Raw genomic sequence first — 22,670 nt, forward strand, 5'->3', positions numbered from 1 at the left:
AGAGTGATGGTGTGTGTGTACATGTGAGAGTGATGGTGTGTGTGTACATGTGAGAGTGATGGTGTGTGTGTCCATATGAGAGTGATGGTGTGTGTGTACATGTGAGAGTGATGGTGTGTGTGTACATGTGAGAGTGATGGTGTGTGTGTACATGTGAGAGTGATGGTGTGTGTGTCCATATGAGAGTGATGGTGTGTGTGTGTACATGTGAGAGTGATGGTGTGTGTGTACATGTGAGAGTGATGGTGTGTGTGTACATGTGAGAGTGATGGTGTGTGTGTACATGTGAGAGTGATGGTGTGTGTGTCCATATGAGAGTGATGGTGTGTGTGTCCATATGAGAGTGATGGTGTGTGTGTACATGTGAGAGTGATGGTGTGTGTGTACATGTGAGAGTGATGGTGTGTGTGTACATGTGAGAGTGATGGTGTGCGTGTACATGTGAGAGTGATGGTGTGTGTGTACATGTGAGAGTGATGGTGTGTGTGTCCATATGAGAGTGATGGTGTGTGTGTGTGTGTGTCTCACCTCCAGCCAGACCACTACAGTAGGGCCGTCCCACTGGGCGAATGGAAGACTCTGCCTGCGAGCCTCCTCCAGCAACTCATGCCTATAACAACACACATGGTTAGAGAGAGACACACACACACACACAGAGAGAGAAAGCCCGTTTCACCAAACACACACCTCAACCTGCACACCATGAAAACACAGTACCTCACACACACATGCACACAGACACTGTTGTAAACATGCCGAGGTAAAAGAGAGAGAAAGCTGAGGATTTTAACCCTGCGGCAGGTCAGACCTAGAGAGAGAGAGGGAGAGGGAGAGAGAGAAAGACCAACCCCAGATCATTTCCAGAACATTCTGGCCAGGTAAACAGGTCAGAAGTTTAAAAGCTGTTGACCACTTCAAAGCTTGGCAGGAGTCCCATTTAAATCAATACATTTGGTGGACGACTCCTGTTCCTCAGTCTAGAAGGAGACCCACCCTTATGCCAAGCCACTGTTACATAACCAGTATCTTTGTGGCCAACAGACTAAAGGCATCATGGGAAATGGAGTTCACACAACGGTTCAATACTAGGGGAAAACGTGTGTTAGAATGCAACCATAAGACAACAGTCAGTAGAGGACAGAATACATGGGAAAAACCTTCAGATGGTTTGTCTATTTTTGTGAGTAATATATTTTGGTCCACAAGATGGCACCATCCCACTACTTAATTATATTAGCGGCATCGCATTAACCTGTGGAAAGATCCCACTAGTGTCTGACCTAGAAACCTGGCAAGACTGACTCTGTGTCTTAGTGGTCACTTCCAGGGGTTGTTAGTCTACATCTGTGTTTACCAAACACGTGACAAAATATAACATTTGAATTCAGGAAGTACACTGAAAATCCAATTCTCTACCGTGCTTATCAAATTAGGACATTTTGGAATTGAGTTGACTTTCTGAATTGAAATGGAATTGACACCAACCCTGATAAGATCATCCTAGAACCTTAACACCGGAAGAGGCTCAGAGAAAGCTTTGTAAAAACAGCAGGTAGACACATTCCTGTTAGTTGAGATGGTACTGTAGGTATAGCAGAGAGGAAAACACATCAGGTCTGAGGAGAGCTGGTGAGGAGAGCTGGTGAGGGCAGCATGAAGCCAACTGTTTAGAGCCAAAGAGGGCAAAGCAACAAGCAACATGGAGGAGATGACTCACCCTGTCGTTGGACTACAGATGGAATGAGAGAGGGATGAAATAAGAGTCAGAATCAGCTAAATAAAAAGAACTGAAGCCAATTAAAAATAACCTAACTAGGCCATGGAGAGCTCCTGGTGGCGATGGCCAATGAGAACCAAGCTTGGACTCCTGGTGGCGATGGCCAATAAGAACCAAGCTTGGACTCCTGGTGGCGATGGCCAATGAGAACCAAGCTTGGACTCCTGGTGGCGATGGCCAATGAGAACCAAGCTTGGACTCCTGGTGGCGATGGCCAATGAGAACCAAGCTTGGACTCCTGGTGGCGATGGCCAATGAGAACCAAGCTTGGACTCCTGGTGGCGATGGACAAATGAGAACCAAGCTTGGACTCCTGGTGGCGATGGCCAATGAGAACCAGTCTTTGACTGTATCAAACTAACGTAGATATATCAAAAGTGTCATTAAATGTTAGGTTCAAAACACCAAACTAATTCAACCGCCTTATACTTGAAAGTTATACAGCTATGATCAAGTCACCCCTTGATTACCTAAAGGAAAAAGGGGGACATTAGTTCAGAAACATGAATGAAAGTGAAATGGAAGCCTGGCTGATACACTGCATCACATCAAGCTGAACTAGAAGCATGAAGCTGTACAAACAGACAGGGCTGGTTTCCCAGACACAGGTAGAGTCCACCTCTGGACTAACAAGCATTCATTAACAGGAGACCGGGAAACTGGCCCTTACAAAATCACATCCTGGCAGTGTGGCTGAGGAGCTGCAGTGAATTGTATGATGGGAGATCGAGTTTGTGTGGATGGGACGGGGGGGACGGGGGGGGCATGAGACCAGGACCCTGGGAGGGACAGCATGGGGCATGAGACCAGGACCCTGGGAGGGACAGCATGGGGCATGAGACCAGGACCCTGGGAGGGACAGCATGGGGCATGAGACCAGGACCCTGGGAGGGACAGCATGGGGCATGAGACCAGGACCCTGGGAGGGACAGCATGGGGCATGAGACCAGGACCCTGGGAGGGACAGCATGGGGCATGAGACCAGGACCCTGGGAGGGACAGCATGGGGCATGAGACCAGGACCCTGGGAGGGACAGCATGGGGCATGAGACCAGGACCCTGGGAGGGACAGCATGGGGTGGGGGCATGAGACCAGGACCCTGGGAGGGGCGGCAGGGTAGCCTAGTGGTTGGACTAGTAACCGAAAGGTTGCAAGTTTGAATCCCTGAGCTGACAAGGTAAAGATCTGTTGTTCTGCCCCTGAACAAGGCAGTTAACCCACTGTTCCTAGGCCGTCATTGAAAATAAGAATTTGTTCTTAACTGACTTGCCAAGTAAAATAAAGGTTAAATAAATAAATAAAAAAGGGACAGCATGGAGCGGGGGCTGTGTGTGAGAGAGCGAGTGGCAGTATGCTGCACGGCAGGGTGAACATAGAGCAACACAGGGCTGTTACAGTGCTGGGGTCAGATCTACAACGGACATATAGAACACACAAGCATAAACAGCAGCATGGCTGGAGCCATCAAAAAGACCTATCTGATCAAGATTGACCTCTCTAGTACAGCAAGATCTATGGTTGATCGAGTAGATTCATATCTATTGGATGGAAGCAGAAAACACCAGTCCCTCTACCGTTAACGAGAGGGAACCAGTCCCTCCACCGTTAACGAGAGGGAACCAGTCCCTCCACCGTTAACGAGAGGGAACCAGTCCCTCCACCGTTAACGAGAGGGAACCAGTCCCTCTACCGTTAACGAGAGGGAACCAGTCCCTCTACCGTTAACGAGACGGAACCAGTCCCTCCACCGTTAACACCGTTAAAATGTTGCGCCCTTTACAGAAGCTGTGACAAGATGTGGCAACACCTACTTCTTCTGCAGTTTCCTGTTCTTCTCAGCGGGGCCGCCTAGTTTGCCCAGCCCCAGTGCATCCTGGGGAGAGGTCTCTGCCTCGGGGGTACCAGCTGTGAGGAGAGATGGAGGGTCAGAGGTTAAAGTCAGTGCAGGTAGTCCCTTCCTGTTTCAGCTTGTTTTCTTCTGTTTGCTGCCTAATGAACTTGAACCAGCAGGCATGTTTTAGGGAGGGGGGGGGCTGACCTTGGCTGCCAGGGGACTGACCTTGGCTGCCAGGGGACTGACCTTGGCTGCCAGGGGACTCCTTGCTCCCTGGGGGGCCTGGTCGACCCTTCTCCTTCTTGCCGAAGAGGCGCCCGATGGAGGACTTGATGCTCTTCTTCTTGGCTGCCTTGTTCAGAGAGTCCTGACTGCTGTTACTGCTGCTGGGGTTACTACCCTGGCCGTCCTGTAGGGTGGTCATACTGAGACAGAGAGAGGAGGGATGAGAGGAAGCGCGAGATGGGGGGAGAGAGGAAGAGGGAAAAGGTGGACGAGAGAGAGAAAAAGGGGATCTCTCTCTCGAGAGAAGGGGGATCGAGAGAGAGAGAAGGGGGAGCGAGAGAGAGAGAAGGGGGAGCGAGAGAGAGAGAGAAGGGGGAGCGAGAGAGAGAGAAGGGGGAGCGAGAGAGAGAGAAGGGGATCGAGATGAGCATGAATGCATAAAGAGATATACAGAGAGAGAAAGAGAGAAAGCGAGGGAGAGAGATGTGGATAGATAGATTGAAAGATCAGAAACAGAGGGATGAAGGGATGGATGAACGGGACAGATAAGAGAACGACAGAAGGAGAGAGAGAGAGAGAAACATGGCTATTGTAGAAAACAGAGTGAGATATTGGTTAGGCAGAAAGGGGCTTCCTACCTGCGGATGTCCCTGATGTCCTCATGGCTGGCAGTGTGGCTGGCCCCCTTGTGCAGGCGCATGGAGCGCGGGGTGGTGGGAGGAGACGTCTCACACTGGATTGTGGTCTTGTCGTCCTGGGCAGACTAGACATAACATGGGGACAACTCAGTCAGTCACTGTCTTCTAAACGGGAAAAGGGGGTCGAGGAGGAGAGCTTTTAAAAAGCGACTCCTCCCTCTCTGTATTGAGTGGATGAGGAGGACAAGAGGAGACGACAGACTAGTTCTTCAACCTAGATAGAAGAAAATAACGGTCTCCCCTCTCTTTGTGACATGATCATTTCAGGATGTTCAAGACACTCAGGGTTTGGGAAGTGTAGAGGTGAGACACGTGTGACGGGGGGGGAGTCAAGGTGTGAGGAAGTTAGGGAGTGTGGGGTTGGGAAGTCACGTTTTAGGGGGGGGTGTAGAGACTAGACTACAGGTTATGGTTTGGAAGGTGCAGGCAGGCAGGCAGGGTAGAGGTCAGAGAGAGAGAGAGCAGTAACTAGCGAGGTCTCTAGATTACCTTCCTGCGGTGCTTGCGCAGGTCACTAGGCTGAAGCATGGCAGCGGAGGAGGAGAGAAGAGAGGACGTTAGATACACACACTACCAGCAGAACAGAAAGCTCAGCACAGGATACACACACTACCAGCAGAACAGAAAGACCAGCACAGGCACACACACTACACAAGGTGTGTGTGGAGGGGGAGTGTCTTCCAAAGAGACACACACACACAGAGACACACACACAGAGACAGACACACACACAGAGACAGACACACACACAGAGACAGACACACACACAGAGACAGACACACACACAGAGACAGACACACAGACCAGTGAAAAAGTAAAGTCCAACATGCAGTTGAGGACAAAACTGTGGAAATCAGGTCGACCATGTTACACACACAGGCCTCTACTGTCTGTCTCCCCCACCACCCTGCATTACTACATCACTCTACTGTCTCCCCTCTACCACCACCCTACATTACTACATCACTCTACTGTCTCCTACCGCCACCCTACATTACTACATCACTACTGTCTCCCTCCCTACCACCACCCTACATTACTACATCACTCTACTGTCTCCCCCACCACCCTACATTACTACATCACTCTACTGTCTCCCCTCTACCACCACCCTACATTACTACATCACTCTACTGTCTCCTACCGCCACCCTACATTACTACATCACTACTGTCTCCCTCCCTACCACCACCCTACATTACTACATCACTCTACTGTCTCCCTCCCTACCACCACCCTACATTACTACATCACTCTACTGTCTCCCTCCCTACCACCACCCTACATTACTACATCACTCTACTGTCTCCTACCACCACCCTACATCACTACTGTCTCCCTCCCTACCACCACCCTACATTACTACATCACTCTACTGTCTCCCTCCCTACCACCACCTGCATTACTACATCACTCTACTGTCTCCCTTCCTACCACCACCCTACATTACTACATCACTCTACTGTCTCCCTCCCTACCACCACCCTACATTACTACATCACTCTACTGTCTCCCTCCCTACCACCACCCTACATTACTACATCACTCTACTGTCTCCCTCCCTACCACCACCCTACATTACTACATCACTCTACTGTCTCCCTCCCTACCACCACCCTACATTACTACATCACTCTACTGTCTCCCTCCCTACCACCACCCTACATTACTACATCACTCTACTGTCTCCCTCCCTACCACCACCCTACATTACTACATCACTCTACTGTCTCCCTCCCTACCACCACCCTACATTACTACATCACTCTACTGTCTCCCTCCCTACCACCACCCTACATTACTACATCCCTCTACTGTCTCCCTCCCTACCACCACCCTACATTACTACATCACTCTACTGTCTCCCCCCTACCACCACCCTACATTACTACATCACTCTACTGTCACCCCCCTCCCTACATTACTACATCACTCTACTGTCTCCCCCCTACCACCACCCTGCATTACTACATCACTCTACTGCCCCCCCCCCCCCTATATTACTACATCACTCTACTGTCACCCCCCTCCCTACATTACTACATCACTCTACTGTCTCCCCCCTACCACCACCCTACATTACTACATCACTCTGTCTCCCCCTACAACCACCCTGCATTACTACATCACTCTACTGTCTCCTCCTACCACCACCCTACATTACTACATCACTCTACTGTCTCCTCCTACCACCACCCTGCATTACTACATCACTCTACTGTCTGTCTCCCCCCTACCACCACCCTACATTACTACATCACTCTACTGTCTACATTACTCTACACAGTCTGAAATCTGGGGAAATCACACTGAGGTCAAAGATCAGAGGAGGGAGCAGAGTGAAACCACTGCAAAACACTCTCCGGGAGGGAAGGGGTTCAGTCTGCTCGTAGCTAATGGCTGAGCTATTGCTTTATGGGGTCGCACTCACACAGAGACCGTGCCCTCACACAGCGACCGTGCCCTCACACATGGGTGTTCTTAAAAAACAAACATTTGAGTATTAATTGGTTTAAGTTGATAAAGAAAATGAAACACACAACAGACTGTTTACCTAAAGGAACGGGACTGTTTACCTAAAGGAACGGGACTGTTTACCTAAAGGAACGGGACTGTTTACCTAAAGGAACGAGACTGTTTACCTAAAGGAACGAGACTGTTTACCTAAAGGAACGGGACTGTTTACCTAAAGGAACGGGACTGTTTACCTAAAGGATCGGGACTGTTTACCTAAAGGATCGGGACTGTTTACCTAAAGGACCGGGACTGTTTACCTAAAGGATCGGGACTGTTTACCTAAAGGATCGGGACTGTTTACCTAAAGGATCGGGACTGTTAACCTAAAGGATCAGGACTGTTTACCTAAAGGATCAGGACTGTTTACCTAAAGGATCGGGACTGTTTACCTAAAGGATCGGGACTGTTTACCTAAAGGATCAGGACTGTTTACCTAAAGGAACGGGCCTGTTAACCTAAAGGAACGGGCCTGGGTAGTGTTCAGGGGGCACAACATGAAGAAAACCAGCATCAACGTGTCCAATTTTGAAATGTTTTGCCACGGTGTGCCCTACTGAACACAACCTAGGACTGTGGTAATAATATTTGACTCGTGTCATGTGACAGGGGATTGAGGCAGAAAGGGATATGGGACTCGTGTCATGTGACAGGGGAGTGAAGCAGCCAGGGATATGGGACTCGTGTCATGTGACAGGGGAGTGAGGCAGCCAGGGATATGGGATTCGTGTCATGTGACAGGGGAGTGAGGCAGCCAGGGATATGGGATTCGTGTCATGTGACAGGGGATTGAGGCAGCCAGGGTTGATGTGCCCCTGCAAGCCTTTTCTCCAGCTTGGCATCTCTAGAGTAAATAAACAAATGGAGTATCAGCACATATTTCCACGGAAGGTTCTCCTCGTCCTGCTCCGAACACAGGAAGAGATAAGAGAACCAGGAAAGGGGGGGGGAGGACAGAACTCAAACGCAGAACTTAATCAAGCTGAGGGGAAAAGACCTCATTTAACTCTGTCGTGTCTGAAATGAAGTCTGAATTGAGCACAACAAGGCTCTACTTTAACTGATATCAAAATCAACAGCCATTCTGTCTGGCGTGTGATGAGCCAACAGCCATTCTGTCTGGCGAGTGATGAGCCAACAGCCATTCTGTCTGGCGAGTGATGAGCTAACAGCCATTCTGTCTGGCGTGTGATGAGCTAACAGCCATTCTGTCTGGCGTGTGATGAGCTAACAGCCAAACAGAGTTTTTCCATTTGCTCCGCATCTTCATTGGTTAAGCTACCTGCCTGATCTTTTTCTGAAGTCCAATGGGGGCCCAGCATTCTAGGACAACTTCAAAACCCTCCCATGCGAGGCTAGTGAACAGCTAGTGATTACTGTGTGGCCCCACAGATGGACCGTGGGACAGGGGGCGGTGTGTGTGAGTGCGACCCCAGGCTGACTGAACCCTGCCTGGGTAAGAGAGGACGACGGTAGGGGGGTGATACCTGGAAGTAGCATGGAGCATAGCTACAGGCAGGGGGGGCAGGTAAGCTAATGCTAGCAGCAGGGTAGGGCAGGTAAGCTACTGTCTGCTGGTGGGACAGGGACCTCTGGATCACATAGGGGTTATAGAGGTAGTGCTGGGGGAACACAGGTACAGATTACACACACGGCACCTACCAAATACAAAACGCCAAACGAGTAGCTAGTTCCATGAACGTGTCAGAAACACTGAACAGATGAAAACATTCGATTCTAACAGACACAGATGTGACAACACAGATCTCCTGGGACTAGTATGAACAGGGGGTGGTATTATGATCCAATAATGACATATGACAGTTAGAGAAGCTCAAGGAGTGGCGAGAGAGAGAGAGAGAGAGAGAGAGAGCAGAGATGAGATAGACAAGAGAAGGAGGACGAGGTCATTCTAGACAAAGGTTATTCTAGAGGAGGGCGAGGTCATTCTAGGGGAGGGCGAGGTCATTCTAGACAAAGGTCATTCTAGAGGAGGGCGAGGTCATTCTAGACAAAGGTCATTCTAGGGGAGGGCGAGGTCATTCTAGGGGAGGGCGAGGTCATTCTAGGGGAGGGCGAGGTCATTCTAGGGGAGGGCGAGGTCATTCTAGAGGAGGGCGAGGTCATTCTAGGGGAGGGCGAGGTCATCCTAGGGGAGGGCGAGGTCATCCTAAAGGAGGGCGAGGTCATCCTAAAGGAGGGCGAGGTCATCCTAAAGGAGGGCGAGGTCATTCTAAAGGAGGGCGAGGTCATTCTAAAGGAGGGCGAGGTCATTCTAAAGGAGGGCGAGGTCCTCCTAGGGGAGGGCGAGGTCATCCTAGGGGAAGGCGAGGTCATCCTAGGGGAGGGCGAGGTCATCCTAGGGGAGGGCGAGGTCATCCTAGGGGAGGGCGAGGTCATCCTAGGGGAGGGCGAGGTCATCCTAGGGGAAGGCGAGGTCATCCTAGGGGAGGGCGAGGTCATCCTAGGGGAGAGCGAGGTCATCCTAGGGGAGGGCGAGGTCATCCTAGGGGAGGGCGAGGTCATCCTAGGGGAGGGCGAGGTCATCCTAGGGGAGGGCGAGGTCATCCTAGGGGAGGGCGAGGTCATCCTAGGGGAGGGCGAGGTCATCCTAGGGGAGGGCGAGGTCATTCTAGGGGAGGATGATTGAAAGGCTGCTTGTTTCAGAGAGGAAGAAAGAGGAGCTGGTTGATCAACATGGATGGACTGAAGCTGAATGAGTAAAAGGAGACTGATGATGGATGGAGTGTAGGGCCCAATCTCAACTCCCCTCTAAACCCTACGCCCTGCACCCTAAACCCTACGCCCTTGTGGAGAACAGAGGATATAACAAGCGTAGGTAATATGATGAGAGCTCCACTTGTTCTCTGATAGGCTAGTTGGAACTTTCACCAATCAAATCCTCTCAGATCTCCACAAGGGCATAGGTCTCTCTCTCACCAGGGTCATGACTCCCATGCGGTCCACCTCTCGGTTGGGGCTGCGGTTGGGGATGCGTCGCGGGGTGGAGGAGCCTGAGCCGGGGGGCGACGAGCCCCCCATGGAGGAGGGGGGGATGGAGCTCATGGAGCGGAAGCGGCTGGCCCCCAGGCTGTCCCCGCTGCCCACACGGCTCTCCATCTCCTCTGCCAGCATGGCTGTGTTCTCCTTCTCCTCCTGAATCATCCTGGAGGGGGGTGGGGGGGAGGAGAGAGAAGGGAGAGGAGAGACGAGGGGGAGAGAGAAGGGAGAGGAGAGACGAGGAGAGGGAGAGCGAGGAGAGGGAGAGCGAGATGTTAGTGCTAGCATCACCTTGTTTTCTCTAAAATAAGAAAGGGAAAATGCTGCTCAACAAATACTAGAATGAATCTCCAGAATGATGTTGAAATACATCCAACATGCTGATAGTAGGGGTGCGTGTGTGTACCTGATCTCGTTGTTGATGGCGTCCAGCTGCTCCTGCAGCATGAGGGCCAGGGTCTGAGCGTCGGCCTGGCCGGCAGGGGACAGCAGGTCCACGGAGCTGAAGATGGTCTCGCGCTCATCGTCCTCCAGGTCTGACGTCTCCAGGTCAGACTCAAACGCCTGAGCAACGTTGGCCAGAACATTAGCCTGCTGCACGCGCTCCCACTCCTGTTCATTCAGAGTCTGGACCTGAGGAGAGAAGGGGGAGGGAGGGAGAAGGGATGGAGTGAGAGGAAGTAAAAGTTACAGAGAAAGTTAGCCTAACCGTATCAGAGTCTCCAGAATATCTTTCAGCCATGCTCTGTAAAACACACTCCACAGCAATGACTACAGACCAACACTATCAAATCAACCTCTCATCATTATGGTTGTCTTCACTCTGACTTACATGTCTCTGATGTCCAGAGAGGAAGCAGAGAGAGAGAGAACACCATCAGATACAGAACAAATGAGAGGGAAGGAGAGAGAGAGAGAACACCATCAGATACAGAACAAATGAGAGGGAAGGAGAGAGAGAGAGAGAGAGAGAGAGAGAACACCATCAGATACAGAACAAATGAGAGGGAAGGAGAGAGAGAGAGAGAACACCATCAGATACAGAACAAATGAGAGGGAAGGAGAGAGAGAGAGAGAGAGAGAGAGAGAGAGAGAACACCAACAGATACAGAACAAATGAGAGGGAAGGAGAGAGAGAGAGAGAGAGAGAGAGAACACCATCAGATACAGAACAAATGAGAGGGAAGGAGAGAGAGAGAGAGAGAGAGAGAGAACACCATCAGATACAGAACAAATGAGAGGGAAGGAGAGAGAGAGAGAGAACACCATGAGATACAGAACAAATGAGAGGGAAGGAGAGAGAGAGAGAGAGAGAACACCATCAGATACAGAACAAATGAGAGGGAAGGAGAGAGAGAGAGAGAGAGAGAGAGAGAGAGAACACCATCAGATACAGAACAAATGAGAGGAGACAGACAACAGTTTGTGGGCCGGAGATGACTTCAACACAGACAATAGATATCTGAGCTGAATGATCTAGAACATCAGTATCTAGATCCACCAGACAGACAGACACCAGCTGTCAATATTCCATTTAAACTGTCCCTCACTAGGACACACACGGCTGCGGGGGTTCACCTTGGAGGGTTCGTCCCGTAACGCGACGAGACGCCCCTTCTGGGGCCGCCTCAGCACCAGCGCGCTGCCGTAGTGGTCCGAGTGGCTGTCCATCATGGAGGAGGCCGACACCGGGTACCGGAAGTCTGGGGTGCTGCCTTGGTGAGACCGTCTGAGAGCGCACATACATCACACACACACATACATCACACACACACATACATACATCACACACACACACACACATCACACACACACATACATCACACACACACAGACATCACACAGACATCACACAGACATACACATCACACACACACATACATCACACACACACACACATACATCACACACACACACACATACATCACACACACACACACATACATCACACACACACACACATACATCACACACACACACACACATCACACACACACATACATCACACACACACATACATCACACACACACACACATACATCACACAGACACATACATCACACACACACACACATACATCACACACACACATACATCACACAGACACATACATCACACACACACACACATACATCACACACACACACACATACATCACACACACACACACATACATCACACACACACATACATCACACAGACACATACATCACACACACACACACATACATCACACAGACACATACATCACACACACACACACACATACATCACACACACACATACATCACACAGACACATACATCACACACACACACACATACATCACACACACACACACACATACATCACACACACACACACATACATCACACACACACACACATACATCACACACACACACACATACATCACACACACACACACATACATCACACACACATACATCACACAGACACATACATCACACACACACACACATACATCACACACACACATACATCACACAGACACATACATCACACACACACACACATACATCACACACACACATACATCACACACACACACACATACATCACACACACACACACATACATCACACACACACACACATACATCACACAGACACATACATCACACACACACACACATACATCACACACACACATACATCACACAGACACATACATCACACACACACACACATACATCACACACACACACACATACATCACACACACACACACATACATCACACACACACACACATACATCACACACACACACACATACATCACACACACACACACATACATCACACACACACACACATACATCACACACACATACATACATCACACACACACATACATCACACACATACACAATATAACTCACAAAGAAAAGAGGTGGACAGAGGCCAGAGCACTGGCCAATCGTGTGTGGGCCAGAGTCCAGGGCAGCCAATGAGAAAGCTGATTATTTTACCCATGGTGCAGCAGTGAGTTGCTCCTGTTCCTGCCTTGCTCGTTCTCCGCCCGCATCGTCTCAATCTGGATCAATAGCTGCTCCTGAAGGAGGGAGAGAGGAAGCGAGGGAGAAAGAGAGGGAAGGAGGGGGAGAGGTGGGGAGGAGGAGATAGGAAGAGAGGGAGGGGGAGGGAGAGAGGAGGGGGGAGGAAGCGGGGGAAGGAGGGAGAGGGAGGGGGAGAAGGGGGAGGAAAAGGGGGAAGGAGGGGGATAGGGAGGGAGGAGAGAGGAGGGAGTAGGAAGAGAGGGAAGGAGGTAGAGAGGGAGGGGGGAGAAGAGGGGGTAGGAAGAGAGGGAGAGAGAGGGGAGAAAGACAGACATGAGGAGTGTCATTGGCAATGAGAATCCAAACACAGCGATGACAACTCTCCAGTTGTTCAGAAGAGACAGCAGCCAGAGTCAACAGTCCTTACCTTCTCATGGTGCGTTTCCTCAACCAGCTTCTTACTGTGCTCCAGATCTCTGATCAGGCCGTTCTGGTGGAGGACACACAGCACATGGAGAATCAGCACAGCATTGTCCCAGATTGGTTCAGCTATAGATAATGACCACAGCATTGTGCCAGATTGGTTCAGCTATAGATCATGCCCACAGCATTGTCTCAGCTATAGATAATGACCACAGCATTGTCTCAGCTATAGATAATGACCACAGCATTGTCCCAGATTGGTTCAGCTATAGATAATGCCCACAGCATTGTCTCAGCTATAGATAATGACCACAGCATTGTCTCAGCTATAGATAATGACCACAGCATTGTCCCAGCTTGGTTCAGCTATAGATAATGACCACAGCATTGTCCCAGCTTGGTTCAGCTATAGATAATGACCACAGCATTGTCTCAGCTATAGATAATGACCACAGCATTGTCCCAGCTTGGTTCAGCTATAGATAATGACCACAGCATTGTCTCAGCTATAGATAATGACCACAGCATTGTCTCAGCTATAGATAATGACCACAGCACTGTCTCAGCAAAAGATAATGACCACAGAATTGTCTCAGCTATAGATAATGACCACAGCATTGTCTCAGCTATAGATAATGACCACAGCATTGTCTCAGCTTGGTTCAGCTATAGATAATGACCCCAGCATTGTCCCGGATTGGTTCAGCTATAGATAATGACCACAGCATTGTCCCAGATTGGTTCAGCTTTAGATAATGACCACAGCATTGTCCCAGCTTGGTTCAGCTATAGATAATGACCACAAGCATTGTCCCAGATTGGTTCAGCTATAGATAATGACCACAGCATTGTCCCAGCTTGGTTCAGCTATAGATAATGACCACAAGCATTGTCCCAGATTGGTTCAGCTATAGATAATGACCACAGCATTGTCTCAGCTTGGTTCAGCTATAGATAATGACCACAAGCATTGTCCCAGATTGGTTCAGCTATAGATAATGACCACAGCATTGTCCCAGATTGGTTCAGCTATAGATAATGACCACAGCATTGTCCCAGATTGGTTCAGCTATAGATAATGACCACAGCATTGTCCCAGAGGTACGGATATAATGACATGCCATTTAGCATGTCTCACCCACCTTGTCCTCTAGGGCAGACATCCTCTCCTTGAGGTGAAGCTGTAACCTAACCCACCCACCCACCTTGTCCTCTAGGGCAGACATCCTCTCCTTGAGGTGAAGCTGTAACCTAACCCACCCACCTTGTCCTCTAGGGCAGACATCCTCTCCTTGAGGTGAAGCTGTAACCTAACCCACCCACCTTGTCCTCTAGGGCAGACATCAGCTGTAACCTAACCCCCCCACCTTGTCCTCTAGGGCAGACATCCTCTCCTTGAGGTGAAGCTGTAACCTAACCCACCCACCCACCTTGTCCTCTAGGGCAGACATCAGCTGTAACCTAACCCACCCACCTTGTCCTCTAGGGCAGACATCCTCTCATTGAGGGGGAGCTTTAACCTAACCCACCCACCTTGTCCTCTAGGGCAGACATCCTCTCCTTGAGGGGGAGCTTTAACCTAACCCACCCACCTTGTCCTCTAGGGCAGACATCAGCTGTAACCTATCCCACCCACCTTGTCCTCTAGGGCAGACATCAGCTGTAACCTAACCCACCCACCTTGTCCTCTAGGGCAGACATCCTCTCCTTGAGGTGAAGCTGTAACCTAACCCACCCACCCACCTTGTCCTCTAGGGCAGACATCCTCTCCTTGAGGTGAAGCTGTAACCTAACCCACCCACCTTGTCCTCTAGGGCAGACATCCTCTCCTTGAGGTGAAGCTGTAACCTAACCCACCCACCTTGTCCTCTAGGGCAGACATCCTCTCCTTGAGGTGAAGCTGTAGCCTCTCGTTGGACTCTGACAGCAGCTTGTCCACCGTCTCCGACAGACGCCTGTTGTGCTCCTCGTTCATCTTCTCCCTCTGGCGCGCCTTCACAACACAAACACACACGCTAATCAGAAGAGCTCCCAGGCAGAGAAGGAAAAACTACCGCTTCCTTTATGACAGGAAACATTTCACAACACACATTTTAATTGTTTTCTTTCCATGTTCTGTTAATTAATGGATCTTTCAGTTATATGAGGTAAAATCTTCACTGACTTATTTGAATGAGAATGAATATATTGTCTACAATGAAAGTGCAATGCTAAATGAAGACAGTCCAATGACCACATCTGTAAACAATTTCTGCCCAACAACAGACTGACTGACTGCCTGCCAGACAGACGACCTTTGACCCTATCTTGTCTCACCCTGAGCAGTTCCTGGTTCTTCTCCTCCAGCTGAGCCTCCATCTGCCTCACCCTCTCCTCCACGTTGCCATGACGCTCCTCCGCCTGCGGGACAGACAGAGTCAAACACCTCATACTTGCAAAAAAAAAATATATATATATATTCCCTAACCTCTACCCTTTAGGAATTTGTACAGATCTGAGAGGGCTGGGTCGGTGTAAGAGGACTGGAGAAGTTGAAGAGGGCTGGCTAGGTGTGTAGCTTCTTTCAGATCAATACAAATGACCCTGGAGAAGGATGGAACTGAAAAGGCCCAGTCAGAGGTTTAGTACCATATAGGTTCATGTTAGGGGTTATGGGGGGTTGAGGTGCCCATCTACCCACAAACACCAGCACCAAGAACCAGACACCAACCAACTGCAGCCAACCAGTAGCAGCCATGCACCAGCAGAGACAGGGGACACATCAGTACAACCAGTAGCAGCCATGCACCAGCAGAGACAGGGGACAGGGACACAGAGCACTGCAGCCAACCAGTAGCAGCCATGCACCAGCAGAGACAGGGGACAGGGACACAGAGCAGTACAGCCAGCAAGTAGCAGCAGAGACAGGGGACACAGAGCAGTACAGTCAGCCAGTAGCAGCCATGCACCAGCAGAGACAGGGGACAGGGACAGTAGCAGTACAGCCAAGCCCCGTAAAAGCACCATGACTACATTCCAGACAGAATACACAGACTAGAAACAAGGGGATCTGAGGGGGGGAAGAAGGGGAAACTGTTATCATGTTAATGGCTCTACAATGTGCTTAGACACATGTGGAAAGGGGAGCGAGTTAGTGGCTAAAGGGAAGTGTACTGTAGCTAAAGGGAAGTGTACTGTAGCTAAAGGGAAGTGTACTGTAGCTAAAGGGAAGTGTACTGTAGCTAAAGGGAAGTGTACTGTAGCTAAAGGGAAGTGTACTGTAGCTAAAGGGAAGTGTACTGTAGCTAAAGGGAAGTGTACTGTGGCTAAAGGGAAGTGTACTGTGGCTAAAGGGAAGTGTACTGTCGCTAAAGGGAAGTGTACTGTGGCTAAAGGGAAGTGTACTGTAGCTAAAGGGAAGTGTATTGTAGCTAAAGGGAAGTGTACTGTAGATAAAGGGAAGTGTACTGTAGCTAAAGGGAAGTGTACTGTAGCTAAAGGGAAGTGTACTGTAGCTAAAGGGAAGTGTACTGTGGCTAAAGGGAAGTGTACTGTAGCTAAAGGGAAGTGTACTGTAGCTAAAGGGAAGTGTACTGTAGCTAAAGGGAAGTGTACTGTAGCTAAAGGGAAGTGTACTGTAGCTAAAGGGAAGTGTACTGTAACAATCCAGTGTGGGGTGGTCCAATGTAACCAAGAACATTTAAACATTAAAATAAAAAGGGCGAGTTTGGAGAACAGAATTAGTCCGGAGAAAGCGGTCTCCTTAGTGTCCGGGCACTATTCTAAAATCCTGATGCCCCCCATCAGGGGGGAGGGAATTAAGTAGCACTTCCTGTTTTTGTTAGATCATAAACTATTTTTAGAGGTTGGGGGAGGGGAGTTGTGCACAGAAATAGACTTTAAACATAGATCAGCAGTACCAAGCTAGGCAGGCAGAGTTAGACCACTGGGCGGGGGTAAGAGATGGGGCTGGGATGTGAGGGTATAGGGGGAGGTTTAGGGGTGATTGTAGCCAGTCTACCTTCCTCTGTGTCTTGGCGTCCTTAGAGACCGAGGCGTCAGGGCTGGGTGGGTGGAGGTAGCTGGGTGGTTGGGTGGGTGGAGGTAGCTAGAGGGCTGGGTGGTTGGGTGGGTGGAGGTAGCTAGAGGGCTGGGTGGAGGTAGCTGGGCGTTTAGGTGGAGGTAGCTGGGCGGTTGGGTGGAGGTAGCTGGGCGGTTGGGTGGAGGTAGCTGGGCATTTGGGTGGAGGTAGCTGGGCGGTTGGGTGGAGGTAGCTGGGCGGTTGGGTGGAGGTAGCTGGGCGGTTGGGTGGAGGTAGCTGGGCGGTTGGGTGGAGGTAGCTGGGCGGTTGGATGGAGGTAGCTGGGCGGTTGGGTGGAGGTAGCTGGGCGGTTGGGTGGAGGTGGCTGGGCGGTTGGGTGGAGGTGGCTGGGCGGTTGGGTGGAGGTGGCTGGGCGGTTGGGTGGAGGTGGCTGGGCGGTTGGGTGGAGGTGGCTGGGCGGTTGGGTGGAGGTGGCTGGGCGGTTGGGTGGAGGTGGATGGGCGGTTGGGTGGAGGTGGCTGGGCGGTTGGGTGGAGGTGGCTGGGCGGTTGGGTGGAGGTGGCTGGGCGGTTGGGTGGAGGTAGCTGGGCGGTTGGGTGGAGGTAGCTGGGTGGTTAAGTGGTGGTAGCTGGGTGGTTAAGTGGTGGTAGCTGGGTGGTTAAGTGGAGGTAGCTGGGTGGTTAAGTGGTGGTAGCTGGGTGGTTAAGTGGTGGTAGCTGGGTGGTTAAGTGGTGGTAGCTGGGTGGTTAAGTGGTGGTAGCTGGGTGGTTAAGTGGTGGTAGCTGGGTGGTTAAGTGGTGGTAGCTGGGTGGTTAAGTGGTGGTAGCTGGGTGGTTAAGTGGAGGTAGCTGGGCGGTTGGGTGGAGGTAGCTGGGCGGTTAGGTGGTGGTAGCTGGGAGGTTGGGTGGAGGTAGCTGGGAGGTTGGGTGGAGGTAGCTGGGCGGTTGGGTGGAGGTAGCTGGGTGGCTAAGTGGAGGTAGCTGGGTGGTTGGGTGGAGGTAGCTGGGCGGTTGGGTGGAGGTAGCTGGGTGGCTAAGTGGAGGTAGCTGGGTGGCTAAGTGGAGGTAGCTGGGTGGTTGGGTGGAGGTAGCTGGGCGGTTAAGTGGAGGTAGCTGGGTGGCTAAGTGGAGGTAGCTGGGTGGTTAAGTGGAGGTAGCTGGGTGGTTGGGTGGAGGTAGCTGGGCGGTGTGGCAGTGACAGGTTCTACACTGAACTCTCTGCCTCTTAAAGAGTTAAAAGGAAGAGAGGAAAGAGACATGTTTTTTAGTATCCTTCCCCAGATCTGTGCCTCGACACAATCCTGTCTCGGAGCTCTACGGTCAATTCCTTTGACCCCAATTCTTGGTTTTTGCTCTGACATGTCTTGTCAAATGTGGGACCTTAAAAATACATGTGTGTGCTTTTCCAAATCATGTCCAATCAATTAAATTTACCAAAAGGTGGACTCCAATCAAGTTGTAGAAACATCTCAAGGATGATCAATGGAAACAGGATGCACCAGAGCTCAATCACAAGTCTCATAGCAAAGGGTCTGAATACTTATGTAAATAAGTTATTTCCGTTTTTATCTAATGGCAAAAACATTTTTTTTTTGCTTTGTCATTATGGGGTATTGTGTGTAGTTGATCAGGGGGAAAAATATATATTTAAATCTATTTTAGAATAAGGCTGTAACGTAATAAAATGTGGAAAAGGTCAAGGGGTCTGAATACTTTCTGAATGCCCTGTATATAGTCTCCCCATTTGAACATGTTTTATTTCTCTTCAATAAGTATTTTCACAAATTCCCTTCTGGTGTACTAAAGTCATCCAAAGGTTAGTATTTGGTCCCATATTCCTAGCACGCACTGAATACATCCAGCTGGTGACTACAAACTTGTTGGATGCATTTTAAGTTTGTTTAAGGTTGTGTTTCAGATTAGGTTTTTTGCCCCAATAAGAAACTGAATTGTGAACTACGTATTGTGTCACTTTTATTGTAAATAGGAACCAAATATGTTTCTAAACATTTCTATATTTAAAAACGTGGATGCTACCGCGATTATGGATAATCATGAATGAATCCTGAATAATGATGTGAGAAAGTTAGAGGAACGAAGCACATGCACACACACACAAGCACGCACGGGGGGGGATGAGAAATGGAGGAGTCTCTCTCAGGAGGCATGATGTTTGACGGCGTGGAGGCGGGACTGACCTTGGTGAGGGCCGCCACCCTCTGGGCTAGCTCCGCCTCCACCTCGGGCAGAGTCTCCGCCTTCCTGATGGTCTGCTGTAGCTTCTGCTCAGCCAGCTCTAAACGCTCCTGCAGCTGCCTGTTCCTCTCCTCAGTCTGTAGATCAAACACAATAATCAATCATATTAATCAATACATTACAACGGTTCCTCTCCTCAGTCTGAAGATCAAACACAATAATCAATCATATTAATCAACACATTACAACGGTTCCTCTCCTCAGTCTGTAGATCAAACACATTAATCAATCATATTAATCAATACATTACAACAGTTCCTCTCCTCAGTCTGAAGATCAAACACAATAATCAATCATATTAATCAACACATTACAACAGTTCCTCTCCTCCGTCTGTAGATCAAACACAATAATCAATACATTACAACGGTTCCTCTCCTCAGTCTGTAGATCAAACACAATACACAGTGTTTAGGTACAGTCTTGTTGGCCTGGGGGATGATACACAGTGTTTAGGTACAGTCTTGTTGGCCTGGGGGATGATACACAGTGTTTAGGTACCGTCTTGTTGGACTGGGGGATGATACACAGTGTTTAGGTACCGTCTTGTTGCCCTGGGGGATGATACACAGTGTTTAGGTACCGTCTTGTTGCCCTGGGGGATGATACACAGTGTTTAGGTACCGTCTTGTTGCCCTGGGGGATGATACAGTGTTTAGGTACCGTCTTGTTGGCCTGGGGGATGATACACAGTGTTTAGGTACCGTCTTGTTGCCCTGGGGGATGATACACAGTGTTTAGGTACCGTCTTGTTGCCCTGGGGGATGATACACAGTGTTTAGGTACCATCTTGTTGCCCTGGGGGATGATACACAGTGTTTAGGTACCATCTTGTTGGCCTGGGGGATGATACAGTGTTTAGGTACCATCTTGCTGCCCTGGGGGATGATACACAGTGTTTAGGTACCGTCTTGTTGGCCTGGGGGATGATACACAGTGTTTAGGTACCATCTTGTTGGCCTGGGGGATGATACACAGTGTTTAGGTACCGTCTTGTTGGCCTGGGGGATGATACACAGTGTTTAGGTACCGTCTTGTTGGCCTGGGGGATGATACACAGTGTTTAGGTACAGTCTTGTTGGCCTGGGGGATGATAGTGTTTAGGTACCATCTTGTTGGCCTGGGGGATGATACGGTGTTTAGGTACAGTCTTGTTGGCCTGGGGGATGATACACAGTGTTTAGGTACCGTCTTGTTGCCCTGGGGGATGATACACAGTGTTTAGGTACCGTCTTGTTGCCCTGGGGGATGATACACAGTGTTTAGGTACCGTCTTGTTGCCCTGGGGGATGATACACAGTGTTTAGGTACCATCTTGTTGCCCTGGGGGATGATACACAGTGTTTAGGTACCGTCTTGTTGCCCTGGGGGATGATACACAGTGTTTAGGTACCATCTTGTTGGCCTGGGGGATGATACAGTGTTTAGGTACCATCTTGCTGCCCTGGGGGATGATACACAGTGTTTAGGTACCGTCTTGTTGGCCTGGGGGAGTTGATACACAGTGTTTAGGTACCATCTTGTTGGCCTGGGGGATGATACACAGTGTTTAGGTACCGTCTTGTTGGCCTGGGGGATGATACACAGTGTTTAGGTACCGTCTTGTTGGCCTGGGGGATGATACACAGTGTTTAGGTACAGTCTTGTTGGCCTGGGGGATGATACACAGTGTTTAGGCACCGTCTTGTTGGCCTGGGGGATGATAGTGTTTAGGTACCGTCTTGTTGGCCTGGGGGATGATACACAGTGTTTAGGTACCGTCTTGTTGGCCTGGGGGATGATACACAGTGTTTAGGTACCGTCTTGTTGGCCTGGGGGATGATAGTGTTTAGGTACCGTCTTGTTGGCCTGGGGGATGATACACAGTGTTTAGGTACAGTCTTGTTGGCCTGGGGGATGATACACAGTGTTTAGGCACCGTCTTGTTGGCCTGGGGGATGATACACAGTGTTTAGGTACCGTCTTGTTGGCCTGGGGGATGATAGTGTTTAGGCACCGTCTTGTTGGCCTGGGGGATGATAGTGTTTAGGTACCGTCTTGTTGGCCTGGGGGATGATACACAGTGTTTAGGTACCGTCTTGTTGGCCTGGGGGATGATACACAGTGTTTAGGCACCGTCTTGTTGGCCTGGGGGATGATACACAGTGTTTAGGTACAGTCTTGTTGGCCTGGGGGATGATACACAGTGTTTAGGCACAGTCTTGTTGGCCTGGGGGATGATACACAGTGTTTAGGTACCGTCTTGTTGGCCTGGGGGATGATAGTGTTTAGGCACCGTCTTGTTGGCCTGGGGGATGATACACAGTGTTTAGGTACCGTCTTGTTGGCCTGGGGGATGATACACAGTGTTTAGGCACAGTCTTGTTGGCCTGGGGGATGATACACAGTGTTTAGGTACCGTCTTGTTGGCCTGGGGGATGATAGTGTTTAGGCACCGTCTTGTTGGCCTGGGGGATGATAGTGTTTAGGCACCGTCTTGTTGGCCTGGGGGATGATACACAGTGTTTAGGTACCGTCTTGTTGGCCTGGGGGATGATACACAGTGTTTAGGTACCGTCTTGTTGGCCTGGGGGATGACTTGATAAACTCCAATCTGGATGTAATCTCCCTGCTATAACAAGGCTAGCTATTTTCTCTGTTCGCCGTCTCCCTCCCTCCTCTCCCCTCCAGCAGCGTGCTGGCCCAGTTCTGGCAGCATGGAGGCCCAGAATAAAAGAGAAACCACCAATAGAGATTAGAAAAAGAGAGAAGAGATCGAGGCAAGAAAGAAAACAGAAGGGAGGGGAAGAGGACATACAAGAGAAGAGCAGGCAAACCAGAGAGAAAACAGAGAGAGAAGTGAATGTGCCTGAGGCGTCTGATTCAGTGCCTGCTGCGTTGGGCAGTCTGTGAATGCACGAGAAG

General features: G+C 50.0%; 1 protein-coding gene across 1 annotated transcript in view; it reads right to left on the minus strand.

The window, feature by feature from the left end:
• The window catches only part of LOC139411770 (liprin-alpha-1-like), an 84,614-nt gene that overhangs the window by 10,604 nt on the left and 51,340 nt on the right, over nucleotides 1–22,670 (minus strand). Inside the window, exons 9-21 of the mRNA XM_071158502.1 lie at nucleotides 19,709–19,843; nucleotides 15,807–15,890; nucleotides 15,352–15,483; nucleotides 13,495–13,557; nucleotides 13,041–13,123; nucleotides 11,628–11,778; nucleotides 10,456–10,682; nucleotides 9,990–10,215; nucleotides 5,025–5,054; nucleotides 4,476–4,600; nucleotides 3,859–4,037; nucleotides 3,590–3,683; nucleotides 529–610 (exon numbers count right to left, since the gene is read on the minus strand). Of these exons, the coding sequence (XP_071014603.1) occupies nucleotides 529–610; nucleotides 3,590–3,683; nucleotides 3,859–4,037; nucleotides 4,476–4,600; nucleotides 5,025–5,054; nucleotides 9,990–10,215; nucleotides 10,456–10,682; nucleotides 11,628–11,778; nucleotides 13,041–13,123; nucleotides 13,495–13,557; nucleotides 15,352–15,483; nucleotides 15,807–15,890; nucleotides 19,709–19,843 (1,611 nt within the window). The remainder of the gene's footprint in view (nucleotides 1–528; nucleotides 611–3,589; nucleotides 3,684–3,858; nucleotides 4,038–4,475; nucleotides 4,601–5,024; nucleotides 5,055–9,989; nucleotides 10,216–10,455; nucleotides 10,683–11,627; nucleotides 11,779–13,040; nucleotides 13,124–13,494; nucleotides 13,558–15,351; nucleotides 15,484–15,806; nucleotides 15,891–19,708; nucleotides 19,844–22,670) is intronic.

Source organism: Oncorhynchus clarkii, chromosome 6 (assembly GCF_045791955.1).
Source record: "Oncorhynchus clarkii lewisi isolate Uvic-CL-2024 chromosome 6, UVic_Ocla_1.0, whole genome shotgun sequence".
NCBI lineage: Eukaryota > Metazoa > Chordata > Actinopteri > Salmoniformes > Salmonidae > Oncorhynchus > Oncorhynchus clarkii.